The sequence below is a fragment of the Uloborus diversus genome, unplaced genomic scaffold (assembly GCF_026930045.1).
Source record: "Uloborus diversus isolate 005 unplaced genomic scaffold, Udiv.v.3.1 scaffold_18, whole genome shotgun sequence".
Classification (NCBI taxonomy): Eukaryota; Metazoa; Arthropoda; class Arachnida; order Araneae; family Uloboridae; genus Uloborus; species Uloborus diversus.
This window is the reverse complement of record NW_026558329.1, coordinates 93953-112085: the sequence shown is the minus strand read 5'-3', so window position 1 is coordinate 112085 and position 18133 is coordinate 93953. Positions and strand designations below refer to the sequence as shown.

General features: G+C 34.3%; 1 protein-coding gene across 1 annotated transcript in view; it reads left to right on the top strand.

Annotated features, from left to right (window-relative positions):
• The window catches only part of LOC129233126 (CAD protein-like), a 165253-nt gene that overhangs the window by 58018 nt on the left and 89102 nt on the right, over positions 1–18133 (top strand). The window contains exons 18-23 of the mRNA XM_054867189.1: positions 1975–2071; positions 2756–3005; positions 4168–4266; positions 9932–10033; positions 11551–11673; positions 15953–16129. Of these exons, the coding sequence (XP_054723164.1) occupies positions 1975–2071; positions 2756–3005; positions 4168–4266; positions 9932–10033; positions 11551–11673; positions 15953–16129 (848 nt within the window). The remainder of the gene's footprint in view (positions 1–1974; positions 2072–2755; positions 3006–4167; positions 4267–9931; positions 10034–11550; positions 11674–15952; positions 16130–18133) is intronic.

Genomic DNA, 18133 nt, shown 5'->3' with positions numbered 1-18133 from the left:
GCTACTTTACGGGAGATCCCAAAAAACGGTCGCATGGTGCATGTACGAGGGATTGGGCTTGCGCTCTTTTAACACTGGTAAATTCATACTTGCCAAATCTACTGTTTTTAACGGGAGACTCCCGTTTTTTGCTTCAGTCTCCCGATTTCCCATTTTTTACGATTTTCTCCCGTTTTTGCAGCTTTATCAGTCAATCATCAAAAAGTTTCACTTTTTCTCAATAGATGGCGCCCTTCTCTAGTCTACCAATGACAGGGAATAAAATGTTTCCAACTTATTTAATAAAAATTTATTTTTTGGAAGCTTTCCACATGGCATGTTCAACGAAGCACGTGCTTTGCCGAAAATGGCAGCAGATTTCAATCCTTTTGCATCTTGAAAATATTTCAATCATTTTGAAAGTTTGAAGTTATTTTAACATGTGCTACCCTATACCTACTTATTTTACATTTTATTTTCATTATATATTGATTTTTTTTCTTTTTTCGGATTTTAGTAATTAAATTTTTGTAGTTACCTTTTTTAGCAGAGACGAGACTGGGTAATGTACGAAGCTTTAAGCCAATTCACGCCTTATTATTTGGTTTTTACTTTGCAGTATATTTTTCTTGCTGCTACCAATTAGCTTACATCTGCGAAAAATCCCCATTTCACTTTAAATTTAGTATTCATGTTATTTAAAAGCATAATTCAATAATTCTGTTGTGAAGATATGTCGCTGCTGAATCACCAATATAGCTCTAGTGGAATCTCCTGTTTTTTTTTCCTTCGAAGGTTGGCAAATATGTATATTATTACAAGGGATTTTTTTTTAGGATGACATTCATATGGCTCGGATTCCACGTGCAATGCACCAATAGACGGAAAATCGCAAATTTCGGACTTGCGTTAGTCTGGGCTCTGAGATACAGAAATAAGTACATGATTTCTTGATGACAACACTCCAAAATTGCAGTTAGTCTTAATATCGTCACATTTAGGTTAATTCTCAAGTAGCCAATAAAATTTTAAAAAAGCAACAGGCGGTATACAGCTTTGTGGAAATATCTTTTACTGTACTGTCTATATTTCTTCTCTCAATTTTTAATATTAACTAGCTGGACCGGCTTTGCACGGTCAGCCTCGAAAATAAAAGTTATGGTAAGTGACACATGTTCAACAATCATTCTTGAACAAAAAAGAAAAAAAAAACATTAAAATTTTGCTGCAGATTTCAGAAAAATAACCAGAAAAGGAAGCATTTGAAATCCCTCGATGACAGTAAAAACCTTTGAAACAAAAGCCAGAATTTATTTGTTCATATTCGAGAAAAAAATGGCGACAGATCTTTTTTCTCAATGATTTTCTTCACCCTACACATTTTAATACAAGCATTGTTGGGGAAAGTGGAGATGAAGCACCGAATAATCATTTGAATGGAGGAAAGCCTTCGAAAAGTAGGGATTTTATGTCGAAATCTAAGTATCACTATGAATAGTTTTTAATAGATATCTCCACTTATTATTATTGGAGGATTTTATTAAACAGCCAAACATAAAGATGTGAAAATGACAAATCTATTGATACCTGGTTGATGGTCAGTTCACTGCCCTTCGGGAGAAGTAACTCAGACATAGATATATACATACATAGATACATACGCTCAGTTTTTAATTATATAAGATAACATCACGTTATGTGACTAATAGGAGTTGAAAAACTTCTACAACCTTGGAACAACCTTGTAATTCGGAGTGGAAGACATTGATACATAGATACATAGGTACATACATAGATACGCTCAGTTTTCAACTATATAAGATTTTATTGGCTGCTTTAAGACTTACCTTGATCTAAAAATATTAAGATTAACTGCGATTTTTGAGCGTTTTCATCAAGAAATACTTTACTTCATACTTTTTAGTGTGAACCAAGCTTATAGAAATAATTTTAAGATTAGATTTTAAAGAAAAAAAAACACTTTTTGTTACTTTTTCCAGCTGAGTGATATTTCTCTTTTGAGCCGTGACGTCGTCTTAAAGGCAAAACAGATGGGATTTTCTGACAAGCATATAGCAAGCTGCGTGAAAAGGTAAGCAAAGTCGAATGGTTTTTCGATGGTGTGGTGCTAAGGTTTACATGAATTTTTTCACATAGCTGTACAACTTTTGGGTGGCTTTTCTGCCTCCTTGTTGAATTTAAATGTTGGCAAAATAAAATATTCAAAATGGATGGTGGGGGGGGGGGGTTAACCCCCTTAGGGGCAAAATGGATAGAAAATCTTTGAAACAGAATTTATACTCCAAAAATAGCAGTGAATTTTTGAAAAATAACATGTGTTTATAAGGACATTTAGATAAATTTACTACAAAAAAACAAAGCAGCGCAGAAAGCACATTATGATTTACCTTAACCATTTGTATCATAGTTTCTCCATCTGCGACTGTAAAAAACTTTCTTACATGAAAATCAGGAATTTATTTTGGATTTATATTAAATGATTTCCTTGCAAAACATCTCAATTTTTAACTTTTTTCGTACGAAATCGATATTTTAAAGTTTTCTTTCAATCAAAATAATATCCAAAAATTGCCTTCATATATTTTTTTTGGGGGGGGGGGGCACCATATTCGTCAGTGCCACGGGGCACCCAAGTGTGTAAATCGGCCCCTTTGCACCAATAATCCCACTTCTGTATTATTTTTCTAATTTATTATTTGACCCGTTAAAGTCCAGACATTTCATTTCCCTATAACGACCACCTCCCCGATTTCAGCTCGGAGTATGTGATCAGGAAGCACAGAGAGAACGTCCTCGGGATCAAGCCAATCATCAAGCAGATAGACACCGTGGCCGCCGAATGGCCGGCCACCATGAACTACCTCTACCTCACCTACAACGGAGTCTCCCACGACATCGAGTTCCCCGGCGGAGCAGTCATGGTCCTGGGCTCCGGAGTCTACAGGATCGGCAGCTCCGTGGAGTTCGACTGGTGCGCCGTCAACTGCGTGGAGGAGTTGCGGAAGGTACTTTGCTGTTGTTTACTAATTAAATTATTATTATAATAGTTTGAGTTTTTTAAAGTAATTAAATTAATATATTTTTATTATATTTTAAATTATAATTGACTAATATAATTTGAAAATATTAATATTTTAATTATATCTTATATCTTTAAACGAGCAATTCTTGTGGGTATATATATATTTCTTATCTCGGAAACGGCTCTAACGATTTGGATGAAATTTCAGATTTAATTGTAGTTTTGCATTCTAAATTCATCTACATCAGCGTTTTTTCTGTAAAAACGCGATTTTTTACAAAAAACGGTTTTTTAATATAAAGTCAAATTGAGTTAAGCCTAGAAGTAAACTGTGAGTTGACGCATCAGGCAGACGATTTGCAACCATAACAATGAAAGTTTGTCTCTTCTCGCTTTAAAATTTTAAACTTGTTTAGGGTTGCCAGGCTTGGCTGATATTGGCCGCTTTGGCTAATTTCAAACACACTTGGCTGAAAACAAATTCAAAAGCATTATGTAAGTCGATGTACGGCTTTTTTTCTTTTTTAAGTGAAACTATTGCTTGACCATCCTATTTTATTTTATTTATTTATTTTCTTTTTACACTTCAAATAGTTTAACATGAGTTTAAAATCACGCATCTAAATTTTATTTGGAAGAAGTGTATGTATTGAGATTCTTTGTTTTATTAAGACAGTTGTTATCATTTGTTGGAATGGTTTGTGGATCATCAGTTTTGATGGATAGAATGCTGTATGTAGCATTTTCTGGCATAAAGTGACCAACTATATTAAAAGTACTTATTCAAAAAGAAAATCTAGATTAGGATAAAATCGTGAAACGCATCATAGTATGAAAGGAAGTATTCGGTTAAAAACCGATTTCGCCATAGCAAAACTAAGGTCAAAATATTAGGATTATACAAAGCTTTTTTTTCTTCAGGCCGATTTTAGGACCTGCAGATTATAGGCCGCCCGCGGATAATACGCAGGAAAATGCGGTAAATTTGAGCAAAATTTAAATTTTATAAGTTTTACTGATGCCCATCTCCAAAAGTTGTAAAATATGCTAATGTTGTTCTAGCTCATAATTTATTATAATTCATGTTCTTGGATTTTTTTTTTAAAAAATATTTCACAACTGCTGTGTTTCTTCTCGTTCTGCAGATGAATAAAAAAACGATCATGGTGAACTACAATCCGGAGACAGTCAGCACTGACTATGACAAGTGTGATAGACTGTATTTTGATGAAATTTCATTTGAGGTATGTAGAACTTTTTTTTTCTTTTTTTCTCTATTTTTTTTTTACTTCCTTTTACAAAAAAGGAAGTATTGTATTCGCGAAAAAAATTTCACCCAAAAATCGGCCTTCATTTCCATTCCCCCAAATGAATGTTGAGTTTTTTTTCAACCCGACCACACGTGGATATGTGCCTAGGAACGTACAGACACCCGAAATATCCATTTTGACGACCCCCGAGTTAATTACAACGAGTTTTCTCGTGACGTCTGTATGTACGTATGTATGTGCATATGTGTGTATGTATGTCGCATAACTCAAGAACGGAATGTGCTAGAAAGTTGAAATTTGGTACGCAGGCTCCTAGTGGAGTTAGTTGTGCACCTTCCTTTTTGGTTGCATTCGGATGCTCCAAAGGGGGTCTTTTGCCCCTTTTTGGGGGGAAATCATTGTTAATTTTGATATAAACTCAAGTGGTGTTATAATTTGGCAGACACTTGACGATATATAAATACATAAAAAGTAGTTGAAAACTTTGTACTGCATAGTGAATAAAATATGACAACGTATATAAAGTACAAATTCAGAATGAAAAAAGGTTAAAAAAACCAGCAAACAGCTGTTTCGGCACTCTAAAATACAACTGCCATCATCAGTGCAATTAAAAACAAAGGCAGGTTCAACCCGACTAAAACATAGTCGAGGCGAAGAATGGAATGAAAAATGGAATGGGTTGAACCTGTCTTCGTTTTTAATTGCACTGATGATGGCAGTTGTATTTTAGAGTGCCGAAACAGCTGTTTGCTGGTTTTTTAACCTTTTTTCATTCTGAATTTGTACTTTATATACGTTGTCATATTTTATTCACTTGGCGATATATCGCCAGTCTTTTTGGTCGCCAACTTGGTGACAAATTTGGCGATTTTATTTAATTTTAAAATCTGGTTTCAATTTGGCCACTGTTGGTGATATTTAGAGAGTAAACTGTTGAATCATATTAAAACTGCCAATAATGAGAAAATGACATTAAGTCGGAGCTAAAGGAAGTCATGTGATGTGCACATCAGCTTGTTTTCATGAAAACTCTAAAACCTTGTTTGAGTGTAAAAAAGAAAACGCAAAGCAGCTGTATGCAGGAACAAAGGTTGGCAAGTTTTTGCCACAGGTCGAAAAAACCATGGATAAAAACAAGGGTTTTCCCACTCCTCAAAAGTAGGTTTTTACCAGTTCTTTGCCAAAATTGCAAAAATAGAATTTCGACTGACAACTGAAAGACAGTTTTTCATAATTTTTTTTTCCTCAGCAAGTTATTAAAAAATATTAAATATACTTTGATAAAATTTTAGTTTTTATTTGTTTTCCAGTTGAAAAAAAAAAGTTTAATATGCTTTTTTTTATTTGTACAGTAGAAGACAGTTATAACGCCAACCTATATAACGCAATTCTCTATAAACCGCACAACTTTTCAAAAGTAAAGAATAGATTTTGAAGTTTAAAAAATCCTTCTGTTTTGCTTTGCAAACATAAAAAGTGCTAGGCAAATTAAATCTTGAAAGTTTTTCATCTTTCCATCTTAATTTTGAAGCTTTTAAAGGGAAAATTAGTACTTACAGTAAATAGAAAATACCAGACGGCTCTTGAAAATGCCGCTGTTATGCAAACAATGAAGCTGGCAGAAGTGCAGGATAATTCACTTTCTTTTGATTGTGAATTAATTGTAATATTAGTGCTTTGATACTCATTGCCGATAAAACTCATTATGAAGTGCTAATATTTAGATATATTCTGAATATTAGTTTCAAAATTTGTGAAATGATCTATATAACACAAAAACCTGTATAACACAAAAGCTCTGGTCCCAAGGTGTGCGTTGTAACAGAATTCTACTGTATATTTTTTAAACATAGGCAAAATTTTAAGTTTATATTTAAGACAGAAAAACTTACTACTTATAATGTGGGGTGATTAATTGGCTTATAAAACTAGAGTTATATAGGTCATTTTAATGCCTTTAATTGCGTTTCTCATATAGTAATTCCCTGACAAAGGGGAAAACAGGTATTCTTTTAGTGTGATAAAAAAAGTCCTAGTATTTCTCTATATTATTCAACTACTACTATCAAAATTGAATATCTTAGAAATCTTTTTTTTTTTTAAAGAAAAAAACAAAAAGAAATCTAAGCAGTTTCACAATTTTAAATAAATTTACTAATCTGGAAGACATAATTTATTTCAGTATTAAAACAATTTGATATATATTTTTTCAATTTATGAATTTTTATAGCTAATAATAAAATTCGTCACTTAAATATTTATTAGCAGTGTATTAATTGTATTATTGCTGTTCCTCAAATAATAGACTGCCACTTTATTTGAGTATGGGTTTCGCCATTTTCTATCCGGAACTGCCATTTGCCGGTTTTCCCGCGACTTTTTCGACTGTCCCGCAAAAATACCTTTTTGGCGATCTAAATTACCAACCCTGAAAGGAACTAAATCATACAAACAGGGGTAGAAGTGATCGACTTGTCACCTATAGGACATTTTCCACAAAAAATATAGGACAAATATAGGACACATTATATGAATAATTTCGCTATGAAAAAAGAAATAATACATACATATTATTTATTTATTCTTATCAATGATTTTGTTGTAAAAAAAACCTTCAAACAAAATTATAACTTACACCTGAAATGACTTTTCTGTAGTTGAAAGAATAATTTTTGAAAAAAGTGTACTTTGTAGAGGAAAAAAAAAGAACAAAGTGAAATTTATTGATAATTAATGCTGCAACTCACAATTTTTGCAGGGATAGAAGTGTCACAAACATAGCTTATATAAATAAATAAAAACCGTCTTTGTGTTAAGAACTAACAGGAAATAACCAATGCTTTGTAGCACAAACATACAGATATTTTGTTCTATAAAATTCCTCAAAAAGAAAAGATTGCAAAAAGACTATTATAACAAAACAAACTGCTGTTGCCAAACTCAAAATTCTAAAACCAACTTCAGAATTCGTTCTCGAAACTCGACCCACTACAGTGACGTCATATTGCTGTAGCCAATGAGAGAAGATGGCTGTTGCAGGATTTAGTGAGTTGCGTTTTTTAATTTGAAATTCGTTTGCGTATGTACTTTCGACGAAAAATCGGAAGTCAGATAGTTTATTTACTGTTGTTTTAAAGAAATAAATTGGATAAAAAACAGGAATATAGGAAATATAGGACATTTTCCAAAAATATAGGAAATATAGGATATATAGGACCACTTCAACCCCTGTACAAAAGTAATATCAAGTTGATTTTCGAGGCATTTTCAGGTGATGAGAAACAAGTACAGAAAAATCTCTCTAATGCAGACACTAACGGGACACATTTTTTCCGTAGAGGGGTGTCCGCAGGACAGGGGTTTAATAATGTTACAGTAGAAGACCGTTATAACGCACACCTTGGGACCAGAGCTTTTGCGTTATACAGGTTTTTGCATTATATAGGTCATTTCACAAATTTTGAAACTAATATTCAGAATATATCTATATGTTAGCACTTCAGAATGAGTTTTATCTGCAATGAGTATTAAGGCACCAATATTACAATGAGTTATTCACAAATAAATATGTTTCACAATCAAAATCCTGCACTTCTGCTAGCTTCATGGTTTGCTTAACAGCTGCATTTTCAAGAGCCATCTGGTATTTTCCGTTTACTATGAGTACTCATTTTCAATTTAAAAGCTTTGAAATAAGATGCAAAGATGAAAAACTTTCAAAATTTAATTTGCCTAACCATTTTTATGTTTGCAAAGCAAAACTGAGGGATTTTTTAAACTTCAAAACCTATTGTTTACTTCTGAAAAGTTGTGCGGTTTATAGAGAATTGCGTTATATAGGTCAGCGTTATAACGGTCTTCTACTGTATTTGCATTGGAGCCAGGGAATTAAAAATTGTCCGCATAAGAGAGGTGTCCACCTTTGAGGGGTGTCCGTTAGGAGGGGTTTTACTGTATTATTAATTTAAGCATAAGTAGCTTATTCCACTGCATTTGAAATTTATTACAGAAAAAACTATACAGGTAAAAGCAAAGGTTACTAAAACGCTAAAAGGCAAAAAACAACATTTAAAAGGCTCTATCGAGCGAACTTCGCACGAACTGCATTCACCTGCCGTTTTCTACTTGCCCTGTGCTGACAAGAGTTGAGCTGTGCATGGCTGCTGCTTTAAATAAACAATTCTTAGTTGGAGTTGCAGCAGACGGGTGTGACATTGGAAACAGGATCCTGGAATCTCTGCAAATTATTCCATTTTGTACAGCAAACAATCCGTTTTTAAATTGAACTGCATGAAAAAATAATCAAAATTTAGAATATGTACGATAATTTGTCGATACTTTATTTCTTGAGCAATCATCATAATTCTTCAGTATGTTTCTCGATATTTTTCATAGGAAATAAGTCGGCCTTTAAAAGTAATTTTAGTTTTGAGAGCTTTTTCAGCTTTCATCCCTGTTCTAGGGGCGCAAAAAAGGGGGGGACCCACAAGGCCCGTGCCCCCCCCCCCCCGAACGCTAATTTGAACAATATTTAAAAATACTCTTTTTTTTTTTTTATTCGAATGAAGATGAACGCACTTTGAGAAAACGAAGTGGTTCCAAAGTAAGAAGGGGCGACGAGAGGTCGTTTAAAACTTCCCCCTCTTTTCTTTTCGGCATTTACTTCTTCTGTAGTTAGGAACTCATTTGAAATGTCAGTGATTACAAGATCGTACCTTCTTCCGTGTGATAGTTGATGGATAAGCAGTAAATCAAATGCCGGACATCGTGGACGTTTTGGATCTAGACGTTTTGTTCGGATCCCACTTCTTCTGCTACCGCAGAGCGATCGTTTTCAACATTGCGTCGCCTGAAGTCCTGTTTAAGAAGCACAATGATCCAAGAATTCTTAAAAGGATTAGCACAGCTTTGTATCAACAAAGATATAGTTGTAGAACCAGATGAAGTTAATTAAGAACTAACCAAGAAACAACGACGGTTAAACTTTGTATTGTAGACAATAAGACAATTTTATTAGTGTACAGATGCAATGTGGGTATTTAGGACTCATCAAGTGTAAGTGATTTTATTGATTATTTTGTTGTACTTTTAAGTGATTTCATGCCATTTTAACGTGTTCCTTTTTTTTCTTTCCTTGAATGATCTTAAAAATATGAATAGTTTAGAGCTTTTGGTGATAAAAATTCGTGTGCATTTTGATTTATTTCATTAATATAGTAAACGAAGTAATAACAAGTATTGATTTCCATTTATTAATTTGAACATCTTACCACCATACTGTTGTTTCAAGTACTTTAAAGTTTATTCTTAGCGTGATTTCAATTCTGGCAGAAGAACAATTAATGTTTTTGCAACAGTTTTTGAATAAATTGCAAATCTTATACAATTTTAAGGAATTTTACTAAATAATATGAATAATAATAATAAATACATATTGATGTAAAGAGAGAGAGAAAATGCTGATAATGTGAAAAAAAATTTGTGCCCCGCCTAAAAATATTTTCTGGTTGCGCTCCTGCCCTGTTCTCCATTATATAAAATCTAAAACTTAAAAAAATGACTGTTCAACATTACTGTTACTAAAATCAGGAATTTCATTCAAATCACTCGAATTACTGAGTAACTTTTTTTCCAGACTGTGATGGACATCTACAACATTGAAAATCCCGAGGGCATCATTTTGAGTATGGGTGGCCAATTGCCCAACAACATAGCCATGGATCTGTGGTTGCACAAGGTAACTAACTCCTCACATCTACTGTATTTTCGGGATGATCGCTATGCCCCATACAAGAAAAACGGCACAAAAATTGCCGGTGCGTCTGATATAACGGGTGTGGTCTTTTGTTTTCTAGTAAAAAAAATTCCAAGTTTTTACATACTTGCCAACTCTACTGTTTTTAACGGGAGACTCCCGTTTTTTTCTTCCATCTCCCGATTTCCCGTTTTTTAGGATTTTCTCCCGTTTTTGCAGTTTTTTCAGTTAATCATCAAAAAGTTTCATTTTTTTATCAATAGATGGCGCCCTTTTCTAGTATACCAATGTCAGGGAATAAGAATTTTTCCAATTAATGGCTCATGTAGTAAATATTAATATTTTGGAAGCTTTCCACATCGCATGTTTAACGAAGCACGTGCTTTGCCGAAAATTGCAGCAGATTTCAATCCTTTTGCATCTTGAAAATATTTCAATTATTTTGAAAGTTTGAAGTTATTTTAACGTGTGCTGCCCTATACCTACTTATTTTATATTTTATTTTCATCACATATTGATTTTTTTTCCGGATATTAGTAATTAATTTTTTGTAGCACCTTTTTTGGTAGAGACTGGGGAATATACAAAACTTGAAGCAAATTCATTCTTTATTATTTGGTTTTTTCTTTACAGTATGTTTGTCTGGCAACTTGCATACATCTGCAAAAAATCCCCATTTCACTTCAAATTTTGTATTCATGTTATTTAAAAGCATAATTTAATAATTCTGTTGTGAAGATATGTCGCTGGTGAATCGCCTATATACCTCTAGAAAAATCTCCTGTTTTTGTTTCTTCGAAGGTTGGCAAGGATGAAAACATTGAAAAGGCTGCCAATAGATGGCACCACATTGTCTTGCTGCCGGCAGGCGGCACAACATAACAACGTAGAAAAGTACATCAGTCACGTCAAAAATCGCCAGTGGCTCAATATTTATTTTTAACATTAAATAACGTTTTTCGATGTTTTCTAACATTTTTCGATGTTCTATTTTGCTTCTGATTTCTATGTAAACGCTTTTAATAATGATCAATTGATTTCAAAAGTCGAAATAAGCCGTAAAAATGACTTTTTAAATCAAGTCGGCGAAAAAATATATTTGGACATAACTCTATATGTTTCAAGAACCTTATCCGCTATTGTACGATATTCAAACGTCGACCTATGTCGTTTCTACGTCGATTGATTTTTTTTTGTGCTACTTGGGCCAGAGAGTTTGACATTGGCAAATCATTGAGGAGAAAGGTCCACGCTCTGGATAAGCAATGAATGTCTTCTCCTAAGGTAGGAAAATTATATTTGCAGTAAAGTATATATAGTTTCGTTAATTAAAAATATTTCTTTCATTTGCATTTCATTCCAGCTTTCTATACTACCAGTTGTGCTTTTAAGTTGTTTAATGTTGGGTTCGGCGCTTACTCCCGAAAATGCGGGTACTCATTTTGTGTGCATTGGTGATTTGTGATCTGATGTATCTGATAAAACTGTTTTTCACGTAGGCCAAAATATTGGGAACTTCTCCCGAGTCCATCGACAATGCAGAGAACAGATTCAAATTTTCCAGGATGTTGGACAATATTCATATTTCTCAACCGCAGTGGAAGGAACTGACCACCTTGGAGGTATGTGGACATGGTTTTAGTAGATTCTGTCTTTAGAGTAATAAATATTTTTACTAGAGATGCCATATTTTGTCGAATACTCAGAGTTCCAACTGAATATTTAGCGGATTGCCCAATATCTTTTTAAAATTTTAATTGTAATATTTGTACTTTTATGTCAATTCAAAATGTTATATTTTTTGTCTCATGTCTTTTGTGAAATGTAAATGCATTCCCATGTGACAGCCTAATTTTATGTACATGAAAAGTGTAATTACTAATTTAAAGTTTAAAAATTTGAATCATTCCAAAAGCAAATTAACATTGTTGACGACCAACCTGGTTCATGTTAGCTTCTAGAAGTGACAAAGGAGAACAAAACCAACAGGAATACAGACATCGATGAGGCGCAACCAAAACATCTCAGGTTGAAAATTTAAAACCATTCCTTGACAATTGCAAATGATTTTTCTGATTTGTTTCAGAAGGAAGATCCCTTCATGGAAATGACGCAAAAGTTCATGGATGCGTTAATGCCCCACAAAGAATATCACAACCAGCTCTTTTTTTTTACAAACACTAAGTTACAGTGATCTCTCACTTATAACGCGACCCAAGGGGACAATGAAATTTTCGCGCACAAGTGAAATTCGCGCATAAGCGGAAAACCCAAAAATAAGCTTAAATGCAATAAGTTTACATCAGTTATAGTAATACTAATAGTGCACTACTAATATTAATGAATCAATATGCACATAATTTCGGTTTATGCATTGTAATTTAAAAAAAAATGTTGTACGTTCTGTTATTTTTGTACACTGTACAGTACGTAAGCGAATTCCCCAAAACCTAAAAAATCGCGTGATCAAAGCTATAGTCTACGAGGATGAAAAGATCCTCGAAAGGCAACGTCAATGCTTACCGTTTGACCAAGAGTTTTAATGATGACAACCTTTTTGTTTGTAACCCGTTCTCCCTTCTCGATGTCGATCACAAGACTAATTCCACCCCCAATTGCAACAGGCGTGCAATACATTCCAAGAGACAGAACAAGAAGGGTACAAATCTTCTGATAAGCAAAGCGCAAATATGCGATTTAACTTTAAATTGAAAAAAAATTGTCGTGCATTTTAGGTTTCGTGTATAAATGAACAAGAGTTAACATTGTTTCCCTACATCGCTGGCCGGGCCCGTTAGAAAAACGCGTATAAGTGAAAAATGCGTATAACAGAGGTCGTGTATAAGCGAGAGATCACTGTAATTCATGTTTTCTTTATGCACTTTGTGCATATGCATCAAAATAAGAACATTAAACATACAGTGAAACCTCAATAAGCAGTCGACTGGTTAAGCGGTCACTCCGCTTAAGCGGTCGTTTTTCTTTGGTCCCAACAAGGTCTCATTCACAGTAATATAAAATGATCCTCCTTTACTGGTCACCAAATTTAATTTTACCCGGTTAGCTAGTCACTCAAAAAATTGTTTTCTAAAATTCCTTTTCCTTATCGGATCTTAGAAAATAGTGTCGGACTTAGTTAAAAGGCAATGATAGTCATTTTTCCTCGAAATCTCGATCCTCGGTTCTAGTCATTCAAAGTATATTTCTTGCTGTGACTCTGCCGAGTGCCAAGAGTATGAATCAAACTCCTTCCAACAAGACAGACAAAATCTAACACCTGGAGAAAGTTAGTCAGTATTTAACATCCGTTCACATGGAACAACAAACACAGAATGTAAAGCTTGATGTATGTTAAAAGAGATAGTTCTTTTCCGAAAGTAACAACTTCATCAGTCAACATTGAAGGATTGTATTAACGTACCGTAACTACATTAAAATAAGTTGTTGTTATTTAGTAATGTATACGTAAGAGAAAACAAAACAAAGTAACTATCATTAGTATTTTTCCCTCTTTTTAAAATTTCCATTAATTTATAGACATTGATTACATAAGTTATTGCTTTTCTCACAGAATTCTACTGCTATTCATGAATATTTGTAAGGCTTTTTTTTTCTTCCTTAATTTCCCACTCCACGTAAGTGGTCACTCCGCATAAGTGGTCAAAAATTTTTGATCCCTTGAGTGACAACTTAATGAGGTTTTACTGTATATGTATCACTTGAGTGAAGCATTTTTTTATCTATGAAATCTAACCCTTATGTTAACACTGCTATTAATTTTGATTTATGCAGCATTTTTGTGGAATGTAACTTCCGCACAAAACAAGAGTCTACTGTATATAAAATTCTAACAATTAGTCGCTTTCTTTAAAAAAAAGGATGAAAGTATTCCCCCCCCCCGCAATACTCAATTTACAGATTACTTTAGTGTGTGTGTATACATATTACTTATTACAGTGGCATACCTAGCATGGGTGACAGCCAGGGTGGTAATTTGAGATGTCATCCCCTCCCCACACACAAAGGCAAGGGAAAAATGGTTTTATTATTCTATATAAGCATGAAATTCATTCAATTTTCAGTCTTAAGTACTCACAATATGAACCTAATCCTAAGTATAGTTTGAACTCCATGATGTGAGGTGGAAGAATGGGGGGAGGAGGGGTTCTCCTGAAAATTTTCAAATTTGTAGTTTTAAAAAAGCATTTTAGCTTCATATTTTTCAGAAACTTGCAATTCTACTCTGGGTGTCACCCCCCCCCCCGTCCTGGGTGGTCCTGGGTGTCACCCCCAGAGGGGTGACACCCAGGACAGACCACTCCCTCCCCCCCATCCCCCTAGTGACACCACTGCTTATTATATACAGTAGAGTCTCAAAAATCAGAGTCTCAAAAGTTTGAAGTTCCGCTTAATCTGAGGTGCTTCCTTCATATTCTAAATTTAATACTTTAGTCACTCAAAAAATATTTTCATTAAAATCTGAAAATAAAAATTTTGCTTCTGTAAAACTAATTAACTTTCAACAGGAAGTGAGGAAAAGACATTGAGAATTTTTTTTTCAACAACTCTCAAAGAGAAACGAAGTATTCTGCTAAAAGATATGTATTATGACTACAAGATATGTATTCAAAGATGCCTTGGAGATAATAACTTGATATGCAAAATTGACATTGATTTTTGACAAAGAAAGTTAACTTTTGGACTACCTGATTGCAATAAAAAATTTGTACAACTCAACGCCACATGAGTTTCAAAAAGGAAACTTTTCAAAACTGTTTTTGTGTTATGCAAGATAAATCTTGTATATATGCACTCTGATATATACAGAAAACTCGTCAAAATGATATTGGAATCAGCATACTTGCCAACTCTACTGTTTTTAACGGGAGACTCCCGTTTTTTGCTTCCATCTCCCGATTTCCCGTTTTTTACGATTTTCTCCCGTTTTTGCAGTTTTTTCAGTCAATCATCAAAAAGTTTCACTTTCTTCTGAATCTCTCGGTGCTCTTTTCTACTCTACCAATGTCAGGGAATAAGAATTTTGCCAATTAATAACTCATTTAATAAAAATTAATTTTTTAGAAGCTTTCCACATTGCATGCACGTGCTTTGCCGAAAATGGCAGCAGATTTCAATCCTTTTGCATCTTGAAATTATTTTAATTATTTTGAATGTTTGAAGTTATTTTAACATGTGCTACCCTATACCTACTTATTTTATATTGTATTTTCATTACATATGGATTTCCTTTTTTTTTTCGGATTTTGGTAATTAAATTTTTGTAGCTACTTTTCTGGTAGGGACTGAAGTATGTGCGAAACTTTAAGCAAATTCACTCCTTATTATTTAGTTTTTCCTTAGCAGTATATTTTTCTTGCTACTACCAATTTGCCTTATATCTGCAAAAAATCCCCATTTCACTTTAAATTTAGTATTTATGTTATTTAGAAGCATAATTTAAAAATTCTGTAGCGAGGATATGTCTGGTGAATCACCTATATACCTCTAGTAAAATCTCCTGTTTTTTTTCCTTCGAAGGTTGGCAAGTATGAATCAGTCAAAATGCATGTTTTGGTTTGCTTAAAACTGTGCACACAAATAAGCACTGATATCGTGAAAAACTATAACCGCAATTCATTTAGACGCAATTAAAGCGTACAGTTATGTTGAAATTTGAGTAATAAATTTTGCGTGAAGAAAATACTTCTTTTTCTTTGCACAAGTAAGGAAAAGGTGTCCCTCACATGTCGTCTGAATAGTGTCAATTTTAAATCTGGTAGAATTTTCCGAATAATCTGAGTTTCAGTAACTGAGTTTCAGTCCAATTAACTCAGATTTTCAAGACAGTACTGTAAAATTATTTAAAAAATCACTGAACTGATTTTTTTCCCTTCCTTGCAGACGGCCAAAGAGTTCTGCGAGCAAGTGGGCTACCCTTGCCTTGTCCGTCCGTCTTACGTCCTGAGTGGAGCAGCCATGAACGTCGCCTATTCTCATCAGGATCTGGAGACTTACCTGAACGAAGCCACGGCCGTTGGTACCGTGGTGGTCATATCCAAGTTCGTTATGGATGCAAAAGTGAGTGTGCCAGTTGATGGGTTACAAAATCACAATTTTACAGCAGTAGTACCAGGGTTTGCTGATATATAGATCAGTGGATATGTATCCCGATATATATATCCAATATTTATTTTGAAAATATGAGATTTTGACATTTTTGATATTTGTTTTTCAACCATGGTATTTTCAATGTAAAAATTATATTAATCATTGTTTTTTTTTCTAATGGGCTGCATTCTAATGCTATTAAGCCTTTAGCAGACCTGTCTTTTCATGTGCCACCATTAAGGCTCAGGATGTCAATGCAACGGATAATTTGGACGCCCAGTTTCCACCAGATGGAGCCACCTGGGCTCTTTTGATGCAAAATTGAACTAACTACCAAACGGCACGACCTTGAGGGTCACGGATTTGGACAAAATTCTAGGTATAGGTCAATTCCAATTAGATATGAGCCCAGGTGTAGCGGTTTGACTGCGTAGGCCCTAGTTGGGCTGCAACGAGGGTCCAAAGTTGATAATTTGGACCCAGAAATGCAATGGTATTTCCTGTAGAATTACCATTTTTATCGCTTTTTTTGCTATTATACTGCATAATGAGCCGTTTGCATGCTTATATTTGAATTAAGTTGAATACTAGTTTTTAATAAGCAGTTCTCAAATTCCAATTGGCTACTTCTTTTAATTTCAATAACTTGAATGTCAAAATAACATAGTAACAGGATATTTATCGTTTGCAAATGAAACTAATTATTTTCATTTTATATTAATCGTTTGCTAGTAACAAGTATTTATCATTTGCTAATAAAAACATTTACTTTAACTGGATATTTATTGTCTGCTATCAAAGATATCCCATATTGATGAGCAAAAAATGGGAGAAGAGAATTATTGCACACTCTGATTTATTGCACATCGCACGCAAAAGAACGAAAATACAAGATTGTTTCGACTTTTCAACTAACTTAGATCATGCCCATGAATAAATACGTGTCCTCCCTTACGCTCAATTGACTAACAAAAGATGAAAAAGATGTTGGGAGATCGAACATAGTGTCGAGTTAAGAAATTCCGATGGAAACGCCATTGCATTTCTGGGGCCAAACTAGCAACTTTGGACCCTCGTTGCAGAGAAATTAGGGCCTATGCAGTCAAACCGCTTTGCCTGCGCTCATATCTAGTGGGAATGGACCTATAGCAAGAATTTTATCAAAATCCGTGACCCTCAAGGTCGTGCCGTTTGGTCGTAAGAACTTAATTAAACTGAGGGATATTCTAAGCCAAACGAAATACCCAATTTTTACATGCCGCATAATCATACGACATGGGTGCTGACGATTTTCTGCATCTCGAAAATCCTCCGACTGGCCACCCAGGTCAGAACCTGGGCGGTCATTCCAAGCTCGTCAGCTTGCGAGATCGAGATTCTCGCTCACGTGATTGGTTGTGACGTAGAAATGTCGCAAAGTAGTATTCTAATCTACTCGAATTTAGCTTGCGGCTAGATTCGAGTAGATTAGAATACTACTTTGCGACACTTCTAGGTCACAACCAATCACGTGAGCGAGAATCTCGATCTCGCAAGCTGACGAGCTGGGAATGACCGCCCTGGGTCCCCAGGCATAAAAGGCCAGCGCCTAACCATCACGCCAAAAGCCTGTTATATTAATCATAGTAATGGGGTTGTTCATTTGCTATTAAAAATAACCAAAAAGTTACTATATTTGTATGGTGTATTAATACATCATTAATGTAACAAAGCAATATAATATTCCTTTTTATTTCATATTCATAAAACTATTAGTAATGTAACAATTTTAATTCATATTAGAGTTAAATATTAAATATCAACAAAGAGGGTGCTACAGGGAACCCTGGTTTCAATTAAGTTGCCATCGATTGAACGTTGCAGGAGTTCCTATCAGTGCCTCTTGCGGTCGAAATGGGCGACGTCCAATCAAAAATAAACGTTGGCATTGATTGGTGGATGCATGAGCTGCATCTGTTCAGCACAGAAAAGTCA